Source organism: Watersipora subatra, chromosome 9, assembly GCF_963576615.1.
Source record: "Watersipora subatra chromosome 9, tzWatSuba1.1, whole genome shotgun sequence".
NCBI classification, from domain to species: domain Eukaryota; kingdom Metazoa; phylum Bryozoa; class Gymnolaemata; order Cheilostomatida; family Watersiporidae; genus Watersipora; species Watersipora subatra.
Genome location: NC_088716.1, coordinates 53,044,072 through 53,066,569, shown reverse-complemented (window position 1 = coordinate 53,066,569; position 22,498 = coordinate 53,044,072). Strand labels below are relative to the sequence as shown.

At 35.7% G+C, this 22,498-nt stretch overlaps 1 protein-coding gene across 3 annotated transcripts in view; it reads left to right on the top strand.

The window, feature by feature from the left end:
- LOC137405494 (transient receptor potential cation channel subfamily A member 1 homolog) overlaps window positions 1-20,913 on the top strand; it is a 37,730-nt gene extending 16,817 nt beyond the window's left edge. For all 3 annotated transcript variants that reach the window (XM_068091787.1, XM_068091788.1, XM_068091789.1), the window contains 15 exons: window positions 3,103-3,213; window positions 5,859-5,983; window positions 6,974-7,222; window positions 7,550-7,677; window positions 8,596-8,757; window positions 10,741-10,841; window positions 12,028-12,197; window positions 12,956-13,145; window positions 14,038-14,163; window positions 15,502-15,702; window positions 16,317-16,493; window positions 16,659-16,727; window positions 17,955-18,146; window positions 18,697-18,807; window positions 20,481-20,913. In XM_068091787.1, the coding sequence (XP_067947888.1) occupies window positions 3,103-3,213; window positions 5,859-5,983; window positions 6,974-7,222; window positions 7,550-7,677; window positions 8,596-8,757; window positions 10,741-10,841; window positions 12,028-12,197; window positions 12,956-13,145; window positions 14,038-14,163; window positions 15,502-15,702; window positions 16,317-16,493; window positions 16,659-16,727; window positions 17,955-18,146; window positions 18,697-18,807; window positions 20,481-20,573 (2,205 nt within the window). In that variant the 3' untranslated portion in view covers window positions 20,574-20,913. The remainder of the gene's footprint in view (window positions 1-3,102; window positions 3,214-5,858; window positions 5,984-6,973; window positions 7,223-7,549; window positions 7,678-8,595; window positions 8,758-10,740; window positions 10,842-12,027; window positions 12,198-12,955; window positions 13,146-14,037; window positions 14,164-15,501; window positions 15,703-16,316; window positions 16,494-16,658; window positions 16,728-17,954; window positions 18,147-18,696; window positions 18,808-20,480) is intronic.
- Window positions 20,914-22,498: the final 1,585 nt, after the last annotated feature.

The window sequence follows — 22,498 nt, the reverse complement described above, 5'->3', positions numbered from 1 at the left end:
AGATCATAGAGGAGGAAATTGCATGGCAAATCGATTGCTTGTCATAAGTAGCCATTAGGCTGGGTCAATTAGCATGATAGTACAGGACAGAGACTCTACACTAGCTATATGATTGTATAATTATTAAACTAGCTCCTCATTATCTATCTATGGCTCACCAAATTTACATAGCTGTAATTTCATAGTTAGTAGTATATACAGAATATTACTAGAAATTCCACTGTCATACAGCCCACGACCAAAGTGATATTGGAAAAAAGAAAGGGTACTGATGGTTGAGAAATGCAATATTAGCAGTCAAATAGGATAACTGCAATGGTAGCTGTAATGTACTGGGTGTGGGTGTTCTTATATACAACAAATAGCAATAATGAAAGGAAAATATTATATGTTTATATCTCTCCTCCTGCAAAAAGATAAATGCAATATTGGCCAATATTAGAAGTAAAATGCACTGATATTAGTAGAATAACCAATATTATTTATATAGTAATAATATAAAACCAATGCACAATTTTTTTTTAAATTTCAAAATGGCATAGCTAACAATATCATGAAGTTGTGATATTTATATAGATTTTTAGAAAATCTGTACTAGGTAGCCATTGTTCTGTAGTCATCCAAACTTATAATTAATTATTGTAATAATCTCATAAGAAACGTTAAAAAATATCATCGTCATTTGCTGTACTTACACTGCGTTGGACATCAGTTAGAATGCGAAAGTATTCAAATGTGTAGGCAAATGAAAATGAAAAAGTTGAAATCGGCAAAAATGAAACGATTTCTGTACTCCTATGTTAATTGCCGAAACCTTCGGCAATTCGACAATGCTATAGACTGGTGAAAAGTGCACGTTATTTTTTCGTGAAATGCGCAAGACTTTATCGTTCTATTATCTGTCGCTCGGCGTTTCAATTTCCGGTCTTAACTTTTATTAAACCAAGCTTTTCAAGCGTTTTGTGGCGATTTTCGTCCAAATTAATCTGTCTATTTGTGTATAATCTGATCAGATGGGTTAGTTTTAGGAATTTGTGGTAAACCTTCAAAGGCTTGGTAACATATTTAAATAGGTTTAAATGTGTTTTGTAGCGTTATTAAACTTTAACGACTTTACAAAACGATGCTTAAATTTGTTGATGAAATTTCTTGACGAAGGTTCGTCTCATTGTTGATGAATAATTTTCATAAGTTGTGTGCACATGCATTTATCATAAAAACTCCCACACTTCGCTCCGCTCGTTTGTTCGTGGGAATATTTAACTATCTCAAACTTATGTTTTACAATAATAAAATAAATATTAATTCAAGCTGTAGACCTAACCTACTGTACATAATTTAACTAACAACAGCAATAATGAAATATGTTTATTAAATCTCTTATTATATTGAAATGCAATATTAAAAGTAAAATGGCAAGCTGCCGTGTAATACACAATTTGAAAGTTGGTTGTTGGTTAAAATAAATATTAATTCAAGCTGTAGACCTAAACAACTGTACGTAATTTAACTAACAACAGCAATAATGAAATATGTTTATTATAGCTCTGAAATGCAATATTACAAGTAAAATATATTGTAATATACAGTTTGAAAGTTGGTTGTGTTGAATGCAGAACAGTTTTGACAACGATATGTAACAGAGAGCAAGCATTGGCATTTACGCGTCTGGAAGTTTTATGCAAACTGGAGTGAAATAAAGAAATATTCTTGTCATAAAAGGGCGTTGTAGTAACGCCCTACCTTGTAGATAAGATGTAAAGAAATCTGGCTGATGTTCTAGATAATTTGAAAAACCTTCGGTAATTGGACAAAACGTAGGCTGATAAACTGTGTACCACATTTTCGTACCTGTAAATCGGTCTACACCTCAAACAGTACACAAACAGTACACAGTAAACAGTTCTACTATCTGTCGCACGGCTTTATTGGCGTTTCGTAGGTCAGTTGAAACTATTAATAAACCAAGCTGTTCAAGCGTTTTGTGGCGATTTGTGGCAAGACTTTATCGTTCTATTCTCTGTCGCTCGGCGTTTCAATTTCCGGTCTTAACTTTTATTAAACGAAGCTTTTCAAGCGTTTTGTGATGATTTTCGTCCTAATAAATCTGTCTATTTATGTATAATCCGATCAGATGGGTTAGTTTTAGGAATTTGCGGTAACCTTTCCAAGGCTTGGTAACATATTTAAATAGGTTTATATACGTTTTGTATCATTATTATACTTAAACGACTTTACTGAAAAATAGTTAAATTTGTTGATAAGATTTCGTTGCAAGAGTTTGGTGACGGCCGTTAACGGATAATTTTTTGGGAGTTGTGTGCACATGTGTGTTTATCATAATTCTCCCAATCAATCGTTTCACTCTTGTTTGGTCGTGTGACTAGGAAGCACAATAGAGGTTGTGCTAACTCAATGAGTGTTGAGATATAGTAAAGTAGATAACAGAGATACATTTTTCTGAATTTTGCAGTTGGCTAGTTTGTAATATTTAAAAAGGTCGTAAATTAGCAGCAGCATTGGGTTCATTCACTGAACTTACTACGATAAGCCCCCTCTCTCTGGGGCTTATAGACAATCTAATTAAGACTGAAAGCCTTCACAGGAGCTCCTTACATTGTGTGGTTGGGCTCTCTTTATTGTAGCCATAAGTGAATGGATTTAGATTTTTTAGCTCACATGCCAAGTTTTGAGACTACTTTAGCCTGTGCTCATGTAAAACTGACAGTAAATGATGTTTATAAGCATTAGTTAGCATTTACATGTATAATAATTTCACTACTAATAATTTTACATCTGTAGCATTTGTTAAGGAAAATGATGAAAAAAATTTGGCAAAAAAGGCTACTTAGGTAGGAATAAAATTTGTTGCTTTTTGCTACATAATTTGGATATTAACTAAAATTCGAAAGTTTCAGTATACCTATATATTCAACTGCCAGATATCCCTCATATATTCAAAACGGTGTTGTACTAAAGAGTTTTCTCCTCCTTACATCGGGTACATAAATCCAAGTTTAGTAATTTACTGAAATGCATCTTTGGAAAATACTCAGAATGCTAGCAGCTTTGTAGAGATTCATAAATTATTCCTTATTTTAGCTTCTACTAGAATTCAATGCTGACATTGAGGACAAAAATGATGAAGAACAAACACCTTTGCATTTGGCAGCACAGAGTGGAATGACACACATTGTCAAGTGGCTCACTCACGTAAGGATTACCTAGTATTATGCTAATATTTTTTGTATGCTGGTATATAAGAGTGAAACTATCAATTGAAATATAATTATATTTGGTGCAAAAGAAAGATTTTGGCCCCAAACAACAACATTATGACTTAAGTTGATAATATAATTGGCTTTACTTGGTGATTAGCGCCGACAGAATGATTTTTAGGTGTCACTTTGTAGAGTAGCTGATCTAATGTCCTGCATCTCAGTTGCATCTCATCTCAGTTGCATCTCATCTCAGTTGTATCTCATCTCAGTTGCATCTCATCTCAGTTGTATCTCATCTCAGTTGCATCTCATCTCAGTTGTATCTCATCTCAGTTGCATCTCAGTCGTATCTCATCTCAGTTGTATCTCATCTCAGTTGTATCTCATCTCAGTCGTATCTCATCTCAGTCGTATCTCATCTCAGTTGTATCTCATCTCAGTTGTATCTCATCTCAGTCGCATCTCATCTCAGTTGTATCTCATCTCAGTTGCATCTCATCTCAGTTGTATCTCATCTCAGTCGTATCTCATCTCAGTTGTATCTCATTCGTATTTCATCTCAGTTGTATCTCATCTCAGTTGTATCTCATCTCAGTTGTATCTCATTCGTATCTCATCTCAGTTGTATCTCATCTCAGTTGTATCTCATCTCAGTTGCATCTCATCTCAGTTGTATCTCATCTCTGTCGCATCTCATCTCAGTCGTATCTCATCTCAGTTGTATCTCATCTCAGTCGCATCTCATCTCAGTCGTATCTCATCTCAGTCTCATCTCAGTCGTATCTCATCTCAGTCGTATCTCATCTCAGTCGTATCTCATCTCAGTTCAGTCGTATCTCATCTCAGTTCAGTCGTATCTCATCTCAGTTGTATCTCATTTCAGTCGTATCTCATCTCAGTTGTATCTCATCTCATTCGTATCTCATCCCAGTTGTATCTCATCTCAATTGCATCTCATCTCAGTTGCATCTCATCTCAGTTGCATCTCATCTCAGTTGCATCTCATCTCAGTTGTATTTCATCTCAGTTGTATCTCATTCGTATCTCATCTCACTTGTATCTCATCTCAGTCGCATCTCATCTCAGTCGTATCTCATCTCAGTTGTATCTCATCTCAGTTGTATCCCATCTCAGTTGTATCTCATCTCAATTGCATCTCATCTCAGTCGTATCTCATCTCAGTTGCATCTCATCTCAGTCGTATCTCATCTCAGTCGCATCTCATCTCAGTCGTATCTCATCTCAGTCGTATCTCATCTCAGTCGTATCTCATCTCAGTTCAGTCGTATCTCATCTCAGGTCAGTCGTATCTCAGTTCAGTCGTATCTCATCTCAGTTGTATCTCATTTCAGTCGTATCTCATCTCAGTTGTATCTCATCTCATTCGTATCTCATCCCAGTTGTATCTCATCTCAATTGCATCTCATCTCAGTTGTATCTCATCTCAGTTGTATCTCATTTCAGTCGTATCTCATCTCAGTCGTATCTCATCTCAGTTGTATCTCATCTCAGTTGTATCCCATTCGTATCTCATCTCAGTTGTATCTCATCTCAGTTGCATCTCATCTCAGTTGTATCTCATCTCAGTCGTATCTCATCTCAGTTGTATCTCATCTCAGTCGCATCTCATCTCAGTCGTATCTCATCACAGTCGCATCTCATCTCAGTCGTATCTCATCTCAGTCGTATCTCATCTCAGTCGTATCTCATCTCAGTTCAGTCGTATCTCATCTCAGTTGTATCTCATTTCAGTCGTATCTCATCTCAGTTGTATCTCATCTCATTCGTATCTCATCCCAGTTGTATCTCATCTCAATTGCATCTCATCTCAGTTGTATCTCATCTCAGTTGTATCTCATCTCAGTTGTATCTCAGTTGTATCTCAGTTGTATCTCATCTCAGTTGTATCTCAGTTGTATCTCAGTTGTATCTCATCTTAGTTGTATCTCATCTCAGTCGTATCTCATCTCAGTCGTATCTCATCTCAGTCGTATCTCATCTCAGTCGCATCTCATCTCAGTCGTATCTCATCTCAGTCGTATCTCATCTCAGTCTTATCTCATCTCAGTCGTATCTCATCTCGGTCGTATCTCATCTCAGTTGCATGCAGCTAGAGTAGTGCCTCGCTACTTTTTGCTTCAGCTTTCGCACTTTGCGGGGTAAAAAGTATTCATTAAAAATTATAAATTGAAGCGAATAAATCAAAAATAAAAACAATTCAACTTCATCAAATCTATAAATCTCTCTCATAGTTTTCCTTAGTGAAATCCTTCTGTGAGCTTTGTTATGGCTGTACTTGTAGCAGTTCCCTGTTTTCCTGTTTTGTAAAGTGTGAAAGTGCAAAGTGCTTGTGACACCCTTCATTATGCCTAATAAATGCCCTTGACCCTTGAAATTATCTAACGAACCTCAGAAAAGAGGAGAATGTTTACGGTTAATGAAAAGTGGCTTCATTAGATATAAGTTGATTAGTTTCTGTTCTTAGACTGGTGCGGGGCGCCGGTTCTGATTAGCAGCTACAAAAAAGGTATTACTGCATCTGTCAATCACTCATCAAACACAAAGTTACCATAGATCTGTAAGGTCTGTAGCTCCATCTCTGAATAACTGATGCTTGACAACTGACATGCTCGGCAGGTGGACAAAACTACCATCAATGATTATGATGAAAACTCAAACACTCCCCTCCACCTCGCTGCTCTTGAAGGTCATACAAAGGTAGCTTCAGTACTCCTTGAGCGGGGAGCAGATATCGCTGCAAGGTAGTTATCTCTTTGGATATAATCATCTATGTGTAAAGAAAAGCTATGTAGTCATTGTACTTGAGCAAAGAGTAATGAAAGATTAAATGTTTCTTTGCATAAAATTCTATTTTTCATTCGTTAAAAGTAACCAACTCATTCATTTATACAGAGTGAATGGCGTATGCAGTTTTTGACAATCTGATAATAGTTTTTTAGTTCAATTAGATAACTGACTTCACAAAAGATTTAATATGATGATGCAACCATAGTTCTACTGATTGTAACAGCATAATGTTATTCAAAATATTTTGGCTTTGTCTCCACTTGAAATATGGCTTCTCATCGACCTAAAACAATTTAATTACGTAACGTAGCCATGGCAGATGTGGGCAGGTTTTTCCAAACTGGAATGGCCAGCTAGACGGTTATCATAATTTCTTTATTAATAGCATATAACTGATCATTGGGCAAATCGTACTAAGTTTCTTATGTGTGGTATAACATATCTTAGAAGCTTCTCAATTTACCGAGAGGGTACAGATAGTTGCTTGTCACCGCTTTTTGTTAGCTGTCTGTTGTCTGTCTAGTGTCGTTGTGTTATAGCCGTAGAGCTTAACAGCTTGAGAGTTCTTATTAAAACTTCGCTGAGCTGACACAAACCCTTGATATAAGAATCTGTTAAACTTTGCATAGACATCCAAATGGTGCTAGCATATAGCACTTATTGATGAGTAGAGTAACTGCGTGAATGTTGTCGGTTCTATTGCCAAAACCATTTGGTACTGTATCTCTAGCTCAAAGCTTTCTTCTGTACGTAGTATGACGAAGGTTTGGGATTGAGATATTACAAAAACTTGGAAAGTTTGACAAAATGCAACAAAGACTTGGGATCGGAATACAAAAATATTTTAGCAAGAGGTTGTTAGAGTATCATGATTAAATTGAACGGAGGCTTTCTGGGTTATAATCGATACAAATGGATCCGTCAGTTGTCTACTCCTTGTTTAGGAACTGCACCCTCTGGACACCTATAGATTGTGCAGCAGCCCAGGGAAGAATGAAAATGATCAGATGTTTAATAGATTATGACTCACCCATTGATCCGACGGATCGAAGGAAGACAACCCCGCTACACCTTGCGTGCAAGAGAGGTCATGCCGAGTGCGTCAGTCTGTTAATTGAAAAAGGAGCCGATGTTACTATTGCCAACTCAGACGGGTTCAACTGCATGGACCTAGCTATCGATAATGCTAACAAGTATGTCCTGATTTTATCGTATGCGTAACTTTTTATTGGTTTTAGTATTCAACAACAAAATGATGTTTTTCATTACATGTCAAAAACAAAAAAAATGAAATTACAGAAATCGGGAAATATTGAGTTGGATGCATTGATGGAAAACCCAAAACTAAAGCTATTAATAGAAAAACATATACATATACAGACCAACATAAATTTGTTTTTATTGTTGAGAAGTTGATCAGGGTTCTATGTAGGTTTTTCTTTAATAAATATTTGTAGGATTGCAGGAGCAAACCTTAATAAGATCACCATTTCAATAGTTTTCTTGTATGTAAATTTTAGAGATGTGGTACAAGCCATCATCAACTCTGACAAATGGTTTGAGGCGATGAAACACGCCTACAGAGACATGGATGATGAAGATGGAGTGCTGCAGACACCCATGAGGAAACTCATACGCAAGATGCCAGGTATTTCATCGTCTAATTTCAATTATTTCTATATGTGTTAGTCGTACATGTCTTCACAATAGTTTGGATACAAATATAAATTATCTGTGCTATTTGAGAAACACATTTAGAGAACGTGGCACTTTTGTAACCAATATAACCTGATTTTTCATAAATTCGTGAAAATCAGTGTTTCTTGACAAACGATCTTTTTTTGATATTTGTGTAACAAATTTGTAAACACTCCTTATCATAAATTAGCAAGTGTGATGGAGATAATTGACTACATGTGTAGTGCAATGCTACAGAAAAACCTTTGAAGTTAGGACCTATGCGTTTATTTAGTAAATCTCACAGTCGGATTAATTGCGGGGCAACAACTGTAACTATTACAGTTTTTGCCTCACTACCTCACTGCCTTTTTTATGTCTTTGGTTTTCATTCATATGTTGTGTAAAACTGGTAGTAGCGCTACTCCATTAGCTCACATGTAGTTTGCGGATTATAATTTTATATTGTTGAATGCAAGAAATTGAAGAATTCATGAGATGGAAGCATGCAAGTTACTAATACTGCGAAGTGGGTTCACCAACATTCTGATGCACAGACAATGTGTAGTGCATTGCACATTGTCTGTTTAACATACAATCACAGTCAGGTCTGATTTTTAATAAACTTTCAGGCTCTCAAATGACAGCTGCCAGAGTCACCGGGACGGCGAGCATTTCGTTTTTCATATTATTCTTTTTAAAGCTGTTAATTTGGTTTTCCTCCACAATTATCACTAATGTTGCACATTCTGTTGTGCCTCATATTTTTTGTAAGAAACAAGCAACAATGGACACCCTCCCTGGTGTCTGGTCACATTTTTACTTAGATCAAGTCTTATCTGGATGCCTCGTACTGTTATGATAATAAACCTTGATAATGCTTGAACAGATATGGCAGAGAGTGTGTTCCATAAATGCACTACCACCAGTGATCACAGTCCAGAGAACTCACGCTATTCCATCACCTTCAACTATGAGTTGCTCGATGACCAGTATGCCTCCTGGGAGTCAGAAGAGGGCTCCAGCCGAAGTGGTGAATCTTCTATCTATGGTATGCTATATATCAGGACTTAGTAGAGTGTAGTTATGGTATGCTATATATCGGGACTTAGTAGTGTGTAGCAATGGTACGCTATCTATCGGGACTTAGTAGTGTGTAGCTATGGTATGCTATATATCAGGACTTAGTAGTGTGTAGCAATGGCACGCTATATATCGGGACTTTGTAGTGTGTAGCTATGGTACGCTATATATCAGGACTTAGTAGTGTTTAGCAATGGTATGCTATATATCAGGACTTAATAGTGTGTAGCAATGGTATGCTATATATCAGGACTTAGTAGTGTGTAGCTATGGTATGCTATATATCAGGACTTAGTAGTGTGTAGCTATGGTACGCTATATATCGGGACTTTGTAGTGTGTAGCAATGGTATGCTATCTATCCGGACTTTGTAGTGTGTAGCAATGGTATGCTATCTATCAGGACTTTGTAGTGTTTAGCAATGGTATGCTATATATCAGGACTTAGTAGTGTGTAGCAATGGTATGCTATATATCAGGACTTAGTAGTGTGTAGCAATGGTATGCTATATATCAGGACTTAGTAGTGTGTAGCAATGGTATGCTATATATCAGGACTTAGTAGTGTGTAGCTATGGTATGCTATATATCAGGACTTAGTAGTGTTTAGCAATGGTATGCTATATATCAGGACTTAGTAGTGTGTAGCAATGGTATGCTATATATCAGGACTTAGTAGTGTGTAGCAATGGTATGCTATATATCAGGACTTAGTAGTGTTTAGCTATGGTATGCTATATATCAGGACTTAGTAGTGTGTAGCAATGGTATGCTATATATCAGGACTTAGTAGTGTGTAGCAATGGTACGCTATATATCGGGACTTTGTAGTGTGTAGCTATGGTACGCTATATATCAGGACTTAGTAGTGTGTAGCAATGGTACGCTATATATCGGGACTTTGTAGTGTGTAGCTATGGTACGCTATATATCAGGACTTAGTAGTGTGTAGCAATGGTATGCTATATATCAGGACTTAGTAGTGTGTAGCAATGGTATGCTATATATCAGGACTTAGTAGTGTGTAGCAATGGTATGCTATCTATCGGGACTTTGTAGTGTTTAGCAATGGTATGCTATATATCAGGACTTAGTAGTGTGTAGCAATGGTATGCTATATATCAGGACTTAGTAGTGTGTAGCTATGGTATGCTATATATCAGGACTTACTAGTGTTTAGCAATGGTATGCTATATATCAGGACTTAGTAGTGTGTAGCTATGGTATGCTATGTATCAGGACTTAGTAGTGTGTAGCTATGGTATGCTATATATCAGGACTTAGTAGTGTGTAGCTATGGTATGCTATATATCAGGACTTAGTAGTGTGTAGCTATGGTATGCTATCTATCGGGACTTTGTAGTGTGTAGCAATGGTATGCTATATATCAGGACTTAGTAGTGTTTAGCAATGGTATGCTATATATCAGGACTTAGTAGTGTGTAGCTATGGTATGATATACATGTATACCATGACTTATCAATGGGTATTTTAATGTAACTTCATATCAATGTTTGGAGACTGCAATAGATGGTTTCAGGATCAATCAGAAAGAGATGGTATTCTAAATAGTTACCAGACATGAGAATAGATAGAACAGATAGATTGACTTTAATGTATTGAATCTTCTACTACGCCTTTATGCTGTGTAGGCCACACGCTGTTTATGTTATTGTGTGAACACACTTTCATTCTGTTCATGAAAATATATTCTCTAATCTTATAATAAACATAGACAACTCCAAGATTAGCCAGGCTTAATGGCAGTGGTGATTAGAGAGAAATGTCTTTTACCAGAGTGTTCTGTCTAAGTATGGTCAGTAACTGTATGCATACGATTAGTTGCCTGCCTCAGGTCTTGGCGATACTTGAATAATCTCTTCTAATCAAGTTAGCAGAATGTATAAATACATTTAGTTAATATTTTTATAGCCAAGTATTTTTTCTCTCAGGTGGTTCGGTGTATGGCGATGACGACCGGGTGTTGGAGGAAGCCCAGGCATACAGCACCAAGAAATCTGTGATCAAAAGGAATCACCCCATGCTTATTATGGTTCGTAAATTCGTTCGTTTAAATTGTATAATGAAGTCATTTACTAGACTTTTATCTCTTTTTCTTTTACAACCCAACTGTCAAATAAGTCGTAACAATCCAACTGGCAAACAGGCCATAACAACTCAACTGGCAAGCGAATTATAAGAACCCAACTGGCAAACATGTCATAACAACCTAACTGGCAAACAAGTCCTGACAACTCAGATGGCAAACAAGTCCTGACAACTCGGATGGCAAACAAGTACTGACAACTCGGATGGCAAACAAGTCCTGACAGCTCGGATGGCAAACAAGTCCTGACAACTCGGATGGCAAACAAGTCCTGACAACTCGGATGGCAAACAAGTACTGACAACTCGGATGGCAAACAAGTCCTGACAACTCGGATGGCAAACAAGTCCTGACAACTCGGATGGCAAACAAGTCTTGACAACTCGGATGGCAAACAAGTCCTGACAACTTGGATGGCAAACAAGTCCTGACAACTCGGATGGCAAACAAGTACTGACAACTCGGATGGCAAACAAGTCCTGACAACTCGGATGGCAAACAAGTACTGACAACTCGGATGGCAAACAAGTCCTGACAACTCGGATGGCAAACAAGTCCTGACAACTCGGATGGCAAACAAATCCTGACAACTCGAATGGCAAACAAGTCCTGACAACTCGGATGAGAAACAAGTACTGACAACTCGGATGGCAAACAAGTCCTGACAACTCAGATGGCAAACAAGTCCTGACAACTCGGATGGCAAACAAGTCTTGACAACTCGGATGGCAAACAAGTCCTGACAACTCGGATGGCAAACAAGTACTGAAAATTCGTATGGCAAACAAGTACTGACAACTCGGATGGCAAACAAGTCCTGACAGCTCGGATGGCAAACAAGTCCTGACAGCTCGGATGGCGAACAAGTACTGAAAACTCGGATGGCAAGCAAGTCCTGACAACTCGGATGGCAAACAAGTACTGACAACTTAATTCACAAACTAGACTAAACACCCAACTGACAATCAAGTCATAACGACCCAACTGGAAAACAAGTCATTACATTTAGATATAACTTAGCATTTAACATGTTTATTGATTAGTTACCAATTAGTTATATGTTAGCTATAAATTGCTTTTGCTATGGACTGTGAGGAAGAATTCTGTATGTGTGTCATTTCCTTGTCTGTAGGTACGGAGTGCGAGAGAAGACCTGCTTGCTCACCCCCTAGTCACGAGTCTCCTGAGACACAAGTGGCACACTGTCGGCCGCTATTTCTATTACTTCAACCTCATCCTCTACCTCGTTTTCCTCATTTTCATTACCGGCTTTGCTCTCAGTCTTCCCGCACCAATCTATACGTAAGATCTCAGGCTATTAACGAATAAGTTTTGTCTGTGTGAGGTCTAATTAAGAAATAATGCTGCCGAGCTTAATAGAAGCTGGTTTATATTGCTGGTTGATACAGCTGACCTCCACCCCCTTGATTGGTGTCTATCTGTATTTGTTGGACTAATGCCCATTTGTTAATATTGAAAAGCCTGAAAGCTTTCAATTTACTAAAGGGAATAATGCTATATATCATATGTACATTACATTTATAAGTGTCGTACATTATTAGTCCTGTAGTAGAAGCATTAGACTCAAGTTTGATTGGCCTAAAAAGATGTAAGCTTCCGGCGAAGCATCTGGAGATTTGTCTTCTCTCTGTAGGGTTATTTGTCATCAATGCAATTTAGGATAAGAATAAGGCATCATTAACAATTTAATAATAACAATGTAAAATACACAATTTAATTTTAATATAACCCCTTATCATAAATTCAAAGCAATGTAAAAATAAGAAAATCAGGATTTTTTATTTTTATTTTTGCAGCTTCCTTTTGATCTGCTTCATTGATCTAATTCCATGTTTTATATATGATTTGAGTTCAGTTTTTTTGACAAGTTTTGGATTTGATCAGACCATTTCAGTTGATACAGCTAACATGTTATCTCTATTGTGATTTGGATCTGTAAGGAAGACTAAGAAAGATAACTCTATGGCTGTTATGTCAATCAGTGTAATTTGCTGGATTTATGGCCAGTGCAGTTATTTCATATATCCCATTAATTGTAGACTGACCAATGGCTACACCACTAATTCATCGGTCGAGCAAATAAGTAATATGAACAACAGCTGCGCTGCTCAAAATGCCGCGTACGATTCTATGACACATACGGCTGTTGAAACAGTGTCTCGTACCATTTTCGTTGACATTGGATTCTGGGTTAGCATCGCTGTCATTGCGGTGAAGCTCGTCTCCGAGGTAAGAGTTATAGTGAACAACTCCTCTATTTTATGTTATGTCACTTATACAGATATTTGTGGGCAGAGAGTTCTTGTTCGTGGGAAGGTCGTAGAAGTATGCTGCCTCTAAGATAACAAAACTAAAAGTAGAATTTGCTGACAAAATTAATGCGCAGTAAAATTATTCACAAGATGAAACATCTGCGACGCCTTGGGCTAACTGAACTGTCTAAAAGTACGAACAATAGGAAAGATCACTCTACAGGCCTTACTTGTGTGCCTCTTTTATTTAAAAATAACTGGTTTAAGCATGATATAATTTACATTTATATAATACTCATATAATATAATTCACACTTACATAATACTCATATAATATAAGTCACACTTACATAATACTCATATAATATAATTCACACTTACATAATACTTATATAATATAATTCACACTTACATAATACTCATATAATATAATTCACACTTACATAATACTCATATAATATAATTCACACTTACATAATACTCATATAATATAAGTCACACTTACATAATACTCATATAATATAATTCACACTTACATAATACTCATATAATATAAGTCACACTTACATAATACTCATATAATATAATTCACACTTACATAATACTCATATAATATAATTCACACTTACATAATACTCATATAATATAATTCACACTTACATAATACTCCTATAATATAATTCACACTTACATAATACTCCTATAATATAATTCACTCTTACATAATACTCATATAATATAGTTCACACTTACATAATACTCATATAATATAATTCACGCTTATATAATACTCATATAATATAATTCACACTTCCGTAATGCTAATATAATATAGTTCACGCTTACATAATACTCACTTATGTTTATAGGTACTTCAGCTAATCAATGCGAAGCTGAGTTATTTTGGTTATGAGAATCTTCTAGAATGGATTCTGTACGTAACATCACTTCTCTTTGTTATACCCTTCAAGGACTCGTGTTATCATGTCAGGGAGGTGAGTCAATCTAGTTTCCTTCTTAGATTTTTACAAAGTTATTTTTAGATGACGTTACTGTACAGCTCAAACTCTGTGCAGTTAGCTTGACTTTAATTGTTAAATAAATTTGTGGCTGCTTGTTTCACTCATGAACAATATATGTTAAAGATTTGCTATAGTCTGGGTGATAAAGGAGAAATGATATTTCACTAGTTTGAAGTATTGAAACTGATTAGTAGTTGTAAAAATATTAATTTATGAATATTTATAGTTGTAATTATATCTGTTACTTATGACGCGCTGATTCAACTAAAATGCATAAATAAATTTCTGCTATTATCAGCAATGACTAAGGAATTGTGTTATAGGCTGGTTGAGGGCAAGATGATATTGAGTGGTATTGTGGCACCTACAAAATTCCCTCTAAGATGGACTTACACAAAAATTTTGCAGGTCTTATCAAAAAATTGGTATTTTCTATCATTTGAGATTGTTTTTTATGTTTGAGGTGATCTAATTGCCAAGATGTTTCATGATTAAAATTGATAAAATTTTATCGCAATTGAAACTATCGGAATAAAAATCTGTGTAAAATGACATCATTCGTTGTTGTCGTTGCGATAGCTGATATCGGTTTTTGCGGCAAGTTGAAGCGTTACGCGTCTCTTTTCTGTTGGTCTCTTTGTAATTATAAATGTCATAATCGCACATTCGCTTGATCTGAGTGCTTTTATCATGATCAAGTTTTGTCCGTTTCAGTTTTTAAACTTCCTGGCAATCAGATGACCTCAAACATCAAAAACAATCGCAAATGATAGAAAAATATAGATCCTTTCTTATAAAATTTACTAGAAAGTTAATGCAAGTTCATCTTTGATTAAGATTTGATTCAGAAGTTTGCGTGTCAAAATATTTGTAACATCAAATACTAAAAGCAACCAAGACTTTAATTTCATTTTAATCCAAAAAGGCTTTTTTGTTGTTTTAGACACACAGCTAAGTATTTGTCATTTTTAAGAAACTTTGTCAATAGATTATATAATATATATAACATATTTGTGGTACTAAACTAATGACTGTTTCCAAAAGCGCATAATTAAACTTAAATGATAAGTTCTATTAAGTGTTAAATAAATAATACTATCATATATCTGAATGGGAATATATTTTATGGAACGTACTTGGGGCATCAGAACAGATCTAGTCTTTTTTTAATCAAGTTGGATATTTGAGAATGCGATGAATTTCGTTATATATTATTTGCAGATTAAATGTTCCATATAAGTTAAGACCTTGTTGTTCTTATCTAAATCTTCATAATGTGATTTGATATAACCAGGGGTTCTATCATTGTAGCAATGGCAGTATGAGACGGGCACAGTGGCCGTCTTCCTAGCATGGATGGAACTCATTCTAATTATTCGGAAACTTCCGCGCTTTGGCATCTATGTGGTCATGTTTACCCACATCCTCTCGACATTCATGCAGTTCTTCATCGTCTTCTTCCTCTTCCTTGTTGGATTTGCTATCAGCTTCAACATGCTGCTATCCAACCAGGTTTGACTGAATCACAAATATAATATATATTATATATATATATTATATATTATGTTTGTGATTCATATATATTATGATTTGTGATGTATATTTATATACAATATATATATATCACAAACGTATTGTATAATATATATTAACTGTATATAAAGGCTAGCATTGTGGTAATCATTCTCATCAGCCGATTGGTTGGATTTCACCATCTCCGTGTCAGCATGCGCGGTTTTACTTTGTCAACTACTATGTTTTGAATGGCTGTTTTCTGGTATGGTATGGTCGCGATTTATGTTCGTGTTGAGGAACCTTGTGAAGGCTGTATACATTGTTTCTGTTTACTGCCAAGTGTATTTCATCATAGCAGCTTTTAATAGAAACCCAAATGTAAAACATCAAATACTAAAATGATGTCAATACTGAGTTGGTCATGTCACAACTCTGTTTATTTTGGTTGTCAGCTGACATGTTGGTTCATGAGTGCCTGTGACACCTAATAGCCACTTGGCTGTTGTCAAGCGTGTGGGAAATGATTTCTGTTTCACTACTACACAAGTAGCAGTCGATTGTAAATTAGTTTACTAAATTATGTTGACAAAAAGTATCTTTTTTAATTGCAGCCTCCATTCAGCACTGTCGGCAACTCGCTGCTAAAGACAGCCATTATGATGATCGGAGAGTTTGAATTTGACACGATATTCAATGACGATGTCAACGCGACATTTTACCCTGTTGCATCCTACATCATATTTATAATATTTGCAATTGTCATGTCAATCCTCATCATGAACTTGCTGGTGAGTGCCACAGACTTATTGACTCAATGTGGTACTTCCTATTGAGTCAATATCGCACATCTGCGTGTGATATCCTGTTATATACGTTAGTTATAGTAGCTGATGCAATTAAATTATATCTGCTGGTAAATAGACATCTAACTGTTCACTGTGGTATGTATATAGGTTGGTTTGGCTGTTGATGACATAAAAGGGGTGCAGGAACAAGCTGTCCTCACAAGATATGCCATGCAGGTAAGTCTATAACATATGAACTTGTTCCTTCAAGCTCTAGTTGAACGTTCTCTGCTTGAATGAATTCAAGCAGAATGTTTGATTTGGCAACTGATCTTTTTACTTAATAATCTAGCTGTGCAGCTATAGAACTATCAACCATGACAAAGTTATTAATATAGAGCAGGTTTCTCTTTATGCATACAATTGAGCATGCTTAGAGTAAGTGAACTCTCTTTTGATTGTCAAATAAGGTAAATTATAACTTTGCATTGTCTACTGATAATGAAAGATATCTCGCAAATAATTTTTCAAGCAAAGTCTTGACAGAACTGGAAGCTTAGCTCTTTTCTGGCATATTTCCAAAAGCAAAACCTAAATTCTTCACCAATATGCATGTAATCAGATTACGTATATATCGTGCATCTATAAACAGTCTTGTTACTTTAGCTTGTATTAGTACAACTCGAGTCTTGATATTGCTATTAAACCTTTGTACTATAATTATCCATTAGTCATAGCTTAAAGCTTTGCGTTTTACTAGTGAAGCTTTGTAGTGAGCTACTTTATGTTATCCAGAGATGCGCTTCTAAGAATCAGAAGCTAACCTTTGATCGAATATCTCTATAGGGAAATTTCAAACTTTGTCAGGTTAACAAGTACGAAAATAAAACAATGGTGTTTTTATTAGCCAATAGAAAACTTTTTTACTGTTAGTAGTATGATCTGAAATTGTCAACGTGTGTACTATATGATGTTAAAGGTGACGTTGTGATAATAATAAGAGCATTTGTCATCTTGTGGATTTGTAGCTAAATTCAATTTCTGTTTTCTGAATGCGAGAATGCAAATTCAGTTAAAAATTTTACTAGTAAAACCTTGTTATATATGAATAATCATTCACAACTGATGAAACAACAGTTGCTAAATATACATGTATATCAGCAGCCACATGTAGTATCTTTATGTATATCAACAGCTATATTTGGTATAACTTGTATATCAACAGCCATCTATGGTATAACATGTAAATCAACAGTTGTGTATAGTATCACATGCACACCAACAGCTATATATTGTATAACATGCAAACCAACAGCTATATATTGTATAACATGTATATCAACAGCTATATATTGTATAGCATGTATATCAACAGCTATATATTGTATAACATGTATATCAACAGCTATATATTGTATAGCATGTATATCAACAGCTATATATTGTATAACATGCATATCTCAGGTGGAGTTGGCGCTCACCGTGGAATCCATGCTGCCAGAGTTCATCATCAAGAAACGTATTCTGAAGTGTCTCAAGATTAAACCAAACAAGACTCAGCATGCTTGCATTAAAACATGTTGTCCTGGTGGGGCAGGTGCTGTCCTCTCTGGAATGGACACAGAAAATCTTGCTGCTGCTCTCAATCCAGAACTGGTAATCGATTTATCTTAATCATCATTGTGTACAGAAGAAATATTGAAGCTCTCGCCCTTAAAAGGTCAAACACTGTGTCGTAAATTGCAAATCGTAAATAATAATGGTATAAAATGAATAGTATTATAGTAAAAGGAATGATTCGCTTAGAGGAATAATAATTATACATCAATAATGTAATAATGGTAATACTGAAATTTAATTTGTTCTATATATATTTTATAATATTGTGATGACAGTAGTACTAATACTGTTAATAATAATGCAATCACAGTATAGTTATAAAAATAGTATATGTATATGTATTTATATATATAATGATGGTTTATTACTGCAGAGGCTAATGTGCTAAAATTGAGTGATCGTAACTGGCATTACTGCCACTCTTTCAGTTTTATGCTCAATACACAAATGGGAGGAAACCCATCGCCGTTTGACCCGGACACTGCGCTGACTCCAAATTGTAGATGCTGCTAGTACTTTGGTGGATGTGTTTTGGTTAAACAACGCGCTGTCAATCGTTGGCTAATCTATTTATTTGTCTGCGTAGGATGATATAGAAAAAGTGATGGAAGTACAGGAGAAGATGAAAGCTCAAATTAGCAAGCTGAACATACGAAGCAAGGAACTACGTGCTCAAAATGCAAAGATGGAAAGCATGGTAAGTAACAAGAAAATAAACACTAGTGAGATGAGGAAAAGTGAGAACTTGTAGATGATTGTCAACTGGTTGGTTCACATTTAATTTACAATCAATTAACTGCTGTAACCTTGGTCGCAGTAGCTACCCTATACTAGCTCTGGATAACTAGTATTTGTATAACCTTGGTCGCAGTAGCTACCCTATACTAGCTCTGGATAACTAGTATTTGTATAACCTTGGTCGCAGTAGCTACCCTATACTAGCTCTGGATAACTAGTATTTGTATAGCCTTGGTCGCAGTAGCTACCCTATACTAGCTCTGGATAACTAGTATTTGTATAGCCTTGGTCGCAGTAGCTACCCTATACTAGCTCTGGATAACTAGTATTTGTATAACCTTGGTCGCAGTAGCTACCCTATACTAGCTCTGGATAACTAGTATTTGTATAACCTTGGTCGCAGTAGCTACCCTATACTAGCTCTGGATAACTAGTATTTGTATAGCCTTGGTCGCAGTAGCTACCCTATACTAGCTCTGGATAACTAGTATTTGTATAGCCTTGGTCGCAGTAGCTACCCTATACTAGCTCTGGATAACTAGTATTTGTATAGCCTTGGTCGCAGTAGCTACCCTATACTAGCTCTGGATAACTAGTATTTGTATAGCTCAACTGCAATGATTGTCACAGATTGTTGAAACACTTTTAAACTGTATCTAGTCGATATCTCTGTATCATTATATCTATATTTAGTCTAAGACTCTGTATCAGTATGTTTCAGATGATTCAATGTATGACTGACTGAATATTTAAACAAATGTTAATGTCGACACATAAAATAGTTGCTAACATAAAACATTTGAAGTTGATCGAAACATTGCAATTATGTAAGTCAGTAAATATATACTAAGTTCTCCTTCACATGGTTTGTTTCCAAATAATATTAAACTGCATTTCGTACCATCTTTCTTGAGTTTTATAATCATAGATTTAAAAAAAAATGGTGTGAAGATAAAAATGAAGGCAATACTTTTCCTAGTATTGAAGTGACATAATTAGAAATTTATGAACAAGCATGTTCAGATTAATTGAACCACAAAATAAGGTTGTCGTGGATTCGAAAGGATACTTATTGAGGGCTAAACATATTCATTGGCATCAGAGCCCGGAAAGTCGAGTTGTTTATGAATGCCATCTATAGCATTGCTAAGTGAAAGCAAGCTATTCAAAAGTTGAACAGCGCAAATAAATTAAACACGGACTTACTTCATCTGATCTACGTGTTATTCGTTAGCTTAAGTGTAGATGAGTACAGTTTATGTAAGATGTGCAGTCTCTTACATCATGGAAGTGAAGAACTGCTCTTTGCTCTGGCTCCTTAGATGTTGCTTATTTTGATAGTTGATGTCTTGTGGTTGTGACACCTTTTGAAGCGCTTTTGCTCATTGCTCACTCTTAAGTTTGGTGAGACATTGGCGGTCATTGACAGTTTACTTTCATCTCAACCTGCTAGTCATGAAAATTTCTTTACAATCATCTAAAACTCTTATGTCATGCTCACAAAATTGTTGAAATGGCCTGCAGCAAACAGCTTCGAATGTTCTGTTATGACCTGCAAGGCAACGGATTAACAAACCATAGTCGACAGCCTCATTACATATATTTATGTCTTGCGTTTGTTTTTTATTACAGATGCAGGCACTGTTGAACCACCACAATATTGACTTCACTGATGTTGACCAAGAACAAGAAGTTGATATCGACATAGGCAATGTGTTCAAATGACCTTCAAATGACCTTGCCGTCAACCATTTTCTAATTGTAGTATTAGCTTACTTTAAACATTTTCGAAATAATCCATCAAAAAACTTCTGTTATTTTTGATTTCCTTTTTATCTAACCATAGATATTTAAATGTTTTCTTTCTTATACGATATCACTATGTATACCATTTATACTCATTTGTATAATTTTACTATATTCTTTATTTTTACTACCTCTAGCTAGTGTTCATTTGATAACATAAACTTAATCGATGCGTGTTTTTTAAGACTTCATAGATGTAATCACATGAACTGGCGTTGCTCATTATTACCTTCAGTAATTAATAGATAATAAATGGCATTACCTAAAAAGCAATACCTTCACTTTTAGTAACCCTCTACTAAGATTGTTTACTAAGATTTTTGTCATTGAGGGCTTGTCGTGTGTTAATGAAAGAATGTTGTTTATGCTGAACACCAGTTGTGCTGAAATGAGATAGGCTAAACGGTTTGGTATAGACAAGACAAGAACAGGGAACAGCAGATTAGACTAGTTCAAAATAGATGAGACTGAACTATGCCATCCTAAATTAGGCAGATTAAACTGAACTGTACTAGACTGGATAAAACTAGATTAGGCTAGATAAGAATGAACTAGACCAGATAAAACTAGATTAAATGGCGCTAGACCAAACAAGGCTAGACTACACTAAACCAGAATGGACAAAATCCTTTCAAGATAGTTATACAGAGAGAGCTTTGAGACGGGTGTAGCATACATCAATGAACTAGTCATTTTGCGAAGCAAATGGATCTTACTGTTTTAATGGATGTTCAAGGATAACTTGAAAGGACACCTGCACTACTGTTGTCTAATAATGACTAGCGAATAAATTTTCCCACAATTGCTTTCTTAAAGAAGTTGTTCTATCAAAAAGCTGCAAGGTTGTTTAAATCTGATGCCATTTTACTTGGATAACAATCTGTTTCAATGGAGTCTGCAGCAGGTCGTTTCCAGATGGGAATAACAATAACACAATAAATAAATAAATAAATGGAGATGAGTTTCTCTATAGTGACATTTGTTCACAAGATAGGCTAATTATATTTACTACTCAGCTAGCTACAAGTTTTTCTTTTCCAGAGCATCTCTAGCCATTTATTGTCACACAACCAGTACTTGTACTTGTGTTCAGGTCAGAGGCTGTGAATAGATTTTAAAATATGGTAGAAGTTTAGAGGTGGTAACTGCTTTTCTCCGGATTAACATCTAGCAGGCCCGTATTCTCTGGGGCGGCTGAGCCACCCCAACTTTTTAATGATTTCGGCGGCTAAGTACTAAGAATTGCAGTTTAGGCTCATTCACTTGGAATTTCCAACAACTACATAATTCACTAGCTACTAGCGTTCTATATTGTCTTCGTGGTGGTTTCGCCAATATCTTGTGAGACTGATCTGAGTGATCTTGTGAGACTTTGTTAAGACTTGGAAACTGAACTTTGTTGCTTAAGTGGGGGTGTGCTTAAGTGGGGGTGTGCTTAAGTGGGGGTATGCTTAAGTGGGGGTGTAAAGAAGACCCCAGAACTTGCATTTTTCTTATTATAACATAACTGAATCAAAACATCGATGAGGGGCGCTACGGGGAGGCTCGTCTAAATAACCTTTTAATATGACATATATATAAAGATGTTGAAATAGAAACAGAATCAGTTGTGAAAGATTTCTGCCACGGACAGATTAACAAAACAAAAGCTATTGCAATAAAATGTAATAGCTCTTGTTCTGTCAATGTCTCTTACAGAAATCTGTAGTGTCATGGGTTTTATATTGTTCGTTGAATAAAGAAAACGTTTTGCCTACCATGAACCATAAACAACATATTTATGTAGATTTTGATGCTTACAATTGATTGCATTTATGCATACTTTGAGGGTTGTTGATGCTTAA